Raw genomic sequence first — 913 nt, forward strand, 5'->3', positions numbered from 1 at the left:
CGATTTGAACCGTGACGAGGCAGGTGATGCTGCGTGGACATTCGTTTGGAGCTACGACTCTTGCGAACTGTCACCCAGCCACCTGTCTGAGAAGCACATTATATCGCTGCTTAAGACATCTGAAAAGCTGGCCTGATGGACTATATTAAGAACTAAAGCAAAAGTATAACAATAGCAGTTCTATCATTTTGTCACACTCAGTTTTCGTTCATTTTTAAAAAGCTACAACTTTACAGTTAAAATGACAAGTCTCAGGAAGAGGCATTAAAATAAAACACCAGATCATTTAATACAATGTATTTATGTACAAAACTCTGAAATATGTTCATGATGATGAACTGATGTACACTGACATTTAACATTTCTAACTATAGAATAAAGCAACTGTCAAACCACTGAATCATGTTCACTTGATTAAGAAAAAAAAATGAAATACATCAGGAAAAGAGCACAGGAACTACCAAAATATAAAATTGCATCAGAAAACATGACAGATAAATATTAAAATCAATGGTCCATAAAATAACATGGCTTCAAAACGCAAGTATAATAATCAGATTAAAAACCCGAGGGGCAGCACAAGCACCGTCCTCTGAATGCTTCTAACTGGTGTCCATCTGAACCTAAATCAAGAGAAACAATGATCATTAAATTATCAAATACATGTGCACAGCATGGTCAAAATATAACAGAAATTAGAAAAATGACCACACACTGAAGGCTTAAATGATACATTTGAGAAATATAGCCAGAAAGATTATATAGAAATGTTGTAACATTTAACATGTAACACTGAATTGAATTCATTATTGAATGCTGCTCGTATCCATGCAGTTAATCATGATTAATCTCAGAAAATTATGCTGTTAGCGCAATTGGAGATTTTAGTTGTTGTCCAGCACTTTATATACAG

General features: G+C 34.2%; 1 protein-coding gene across 1 annotated transcript in view; it reads right to left on the minus strand.

Annotated features, from left to right (window-relative positions):
* Window positions 1-312: 312 nt before the first annotated feature.
* Window positions 313-913, minus strand: part of LOC109956830 (THO complex subunit 4-like) — a 3262-nt gene continuing 2661 nt past the window's right edge. Inside the window, exon 6 of the mRNA XM_020594197.1 lies at window positions 313-623. Coding sequence (XP_020449853.1) covers window positions 603-623 — 21 coding nt within the window. The 3' untranslated portion in view covers window positions 313-602. The remainder of the gene's footprint in view (window positions 624-913) is intronic.

Source organism: Monopterus albus, unplaced genomic scaffold (genome assembly GCF_001952655.1).
Source record: "Monopterus albus unplaced genomic scaffold, M_albus_1.0 scaffold22.1, whole genome shotgun sequence".
Taxonomy (NCBI): domain Eukaryota; kingdom Metazoa; phylum Chordata; class Actinopteri; order Synbranchiformes; family Synbranchidae; genus Monopterus; species Monopterus albus.